This window comes from Penaeus vannamei, chromosome 31, assembly GCF_042767895.1.
Source record: "Penaeus vannamei isolate JL-2024 chromosome 31, ASM4276789v1, whole genome shotgun sequence".
NCBI classification, from domain to species: domain Eukaryota; kingdom Metazoa; phylum Arthropoda; class Malacostraca; order Decapoda; family Penaeidae; genus Penaeus; species Penaeus vannamei.
Window position 1 is genome coordinate 26,525,241 of NC_091579.1, and position 2,500 is coordinate 26,527,740.

General features: G+C 34.6%; 1 protein-coding gene across 1 annotated transcript in view; it reads left to right on the plus strand.

Annotated features, from left to right (window-relative positions):
- Window positions 1–955: 955 nt before the first annotated feature.
- LOC113809576 (uncharacterized) overlaps window positions 956–2,500 on the plus strand; it is a 51,629-nt gene continuing 50,084 nt past the window's right edge. Inside the window, exon 1 of the mRNA XM_070144206.1 lies at window positions 956–1,032. Within this exon, the coding sequence (XP_070000307.1) occupies window positions 956–1,032 (77 nt within the window). The remainder of the gene's footprint in view (window positions 1,033–2,500) is intronic.

Below are 2,500 nucleotides of genomic sequence, written 5' to 3' on the forward strand. Positions count from 1 at the left end.
ATAATTGTAGTATCATCTATTTATGATTCTGCGAATAATCATAACCTGATACATGTTTTATTAATTCATTATTTCCAAACAAATGACAATGATGGCTTGACCGACATGCCAGAATCCTGAACATTGCTGTCAAGGGCCTTTTGAATGAGTAATACTTCCGGATTGATTATTGACACCTGTTTGTGACGGTTGTTTTGGTATTACTAGTTGTTGTGGAAGTAGTTGTAGTAGGAGTAGTAGTAGAAGGAGTGGGAGTTGTAGTAGGAGTAGTAGAAGTAGAAATAGTAGTAGTAGTAGTGGTAGTAGTAATAAAAGAAGTAGATGTAGTAGTAACAGTAGTAGTTGTAGTAGTAACAGTAGTAGTAGTATAGTATAGTAGTAGTAGTAGTAGTAGTAGTAGTAGTAGTAGCAGAAGTAGGAGTAGCATTATAGTATTAGTAGTAGCAGTAGTAGAAATAGTAGTAGTGGTAGAAGTATTACTGTCGTTTTTTGTCTTTACCATTATATTGATGATATGATGATGATAATAGGAATTATAACAGGAAAGAGTAATATGATATAGATAAAGGCAACGATGATAGTAATAATGATAAGGATGATAATATGATGATAATAATGCCAATGGTATGGATAATAATCACGATCATAATGATAATAATAATCATAATAATAAAAATAATAACGATAATAATAATGATAATGATAATAATAATAACGATCCTAATAAAATGTGAAGGAAAGGAGGCGATGCTTATTAGAGCGCGGGGGGGGGGGGTGGAGAAGGGGAAGGAGGGGGGGAAGCGACGCGCGCGCGTGTGTGTGGTCTGTGTGTAAATTCAGCGTAAATTAAACTTGCGTCGCGAATGCTGATGTGAATTTGGTCTAAATTATCCTTGTTTGGGAAAGTTGAGAGCGAGTGGGCCGGGCTCGCAAGCGGTGTAAGTTTGCGGCCGACATGACTGGCTGGAGCCTCTATATTAAACCAGCGACGCACTTCCCGCCAGGCCGCCCCGCCATTCGCTCGTCGTTAGGGTTCATTTTCATATTCATCTCTTCGTTAATTTTAACCTTTATGGCGCGGCGCCGCTCGAGACTCGGCCCGGCCACCGCGCTCCGCCGGTCGCTTGGTTCCTTTTCGGGTTGAGGAAGGAGGTCGCCGCCGCCGCTCGGGTTATTATTATTGTTATTGTTGTTGTTATTATTGTTATTATTATTGTTATTATTATTATTATTATTATTATTATTATTATTATTATTATTATTATTGTCGTTATTATTATTATTGTTATTATTATTAATGTTATTATTATTATCATCATCGTTATTATTATTGTTGTTGTTATTGTTATTGTTAGTAAGGCTGTTGGTGTTATTATTATCACTATTATTAATATTGCTGTTGTTACTTCTATTGCTGTTATTGTTATTGTGATTATTGTTATTATCATGATTATTGTTATCATTATGATTGTTATTATTATTATGATTATTATAATAATAATAATTATTATTATAATGATCTATCTAATTTATATATCAATCTTAACATTCTCTTTAGTCCCTTGTAGACATCACACCCCTTCATCAGTTTATCTACCAAACTAACCATTTTTTTGTCCTTTGCAGACTAGTTGGTACCACACATGCCAATACCTCTATCTATACTTCTATTTATCTACTTAACCATTTTCCTTCTGTCCTTTGCAGACTATTTGGCACCACAAACAGGCCAATACATCTATCTATTCATCTATTTATCTACTTGACCAATATTTTCCTTCTGTCCCTTGCAGACTATTTGGCACCAATACATTTATCAATACATCAATACATCTATTTATCTACTTAACCATTATTTTCCTTCTGTCCCTTGCAGACTATTTGGCACCACAAACATGCCAATACATCTATCTATTCATCTATTTATCTACTTGACCAATATTTTCCTTCTGTCCCTTGCAGACTATTTGGCACCACAATACATCTATCAATACATCTATTTATCTATTAAACCATTATATTCCTTCTGTCCCTTGCAGACTATTTGGGACCAATACATCTATCAATACATCTATTTACCTACTTAAGCAATATTTTCTTTGTGTCCCTTGCAGACTATTTGGCACCACAAACATGCCAATACATCTATCAATACATCTATTTACCTACTTAACCATTATTTTCCTTCTGTCCCTTGCAGACTATTTGGCACCACAATACATCTATCAATACATCTATGTATCTATTAAACCATTATTTTCCTTCTGTCCCTTGCAGACTATTTGGCACCAATACATTTATCAATACATCTATTTGCCTACTTAACCAATATTTCTTTGTGTCCCTTGCAGACTATTTGGCACCAATACATTTATCAATACATCTATTTGCCTACTTAACCATTATTTTCTTTGTGTCCCTTGCAGACTATTTGGCACCAATACATCTATCAATACATCTATATACCTACGTAACCAATATTTTCTTTGTGTCCCTTGCA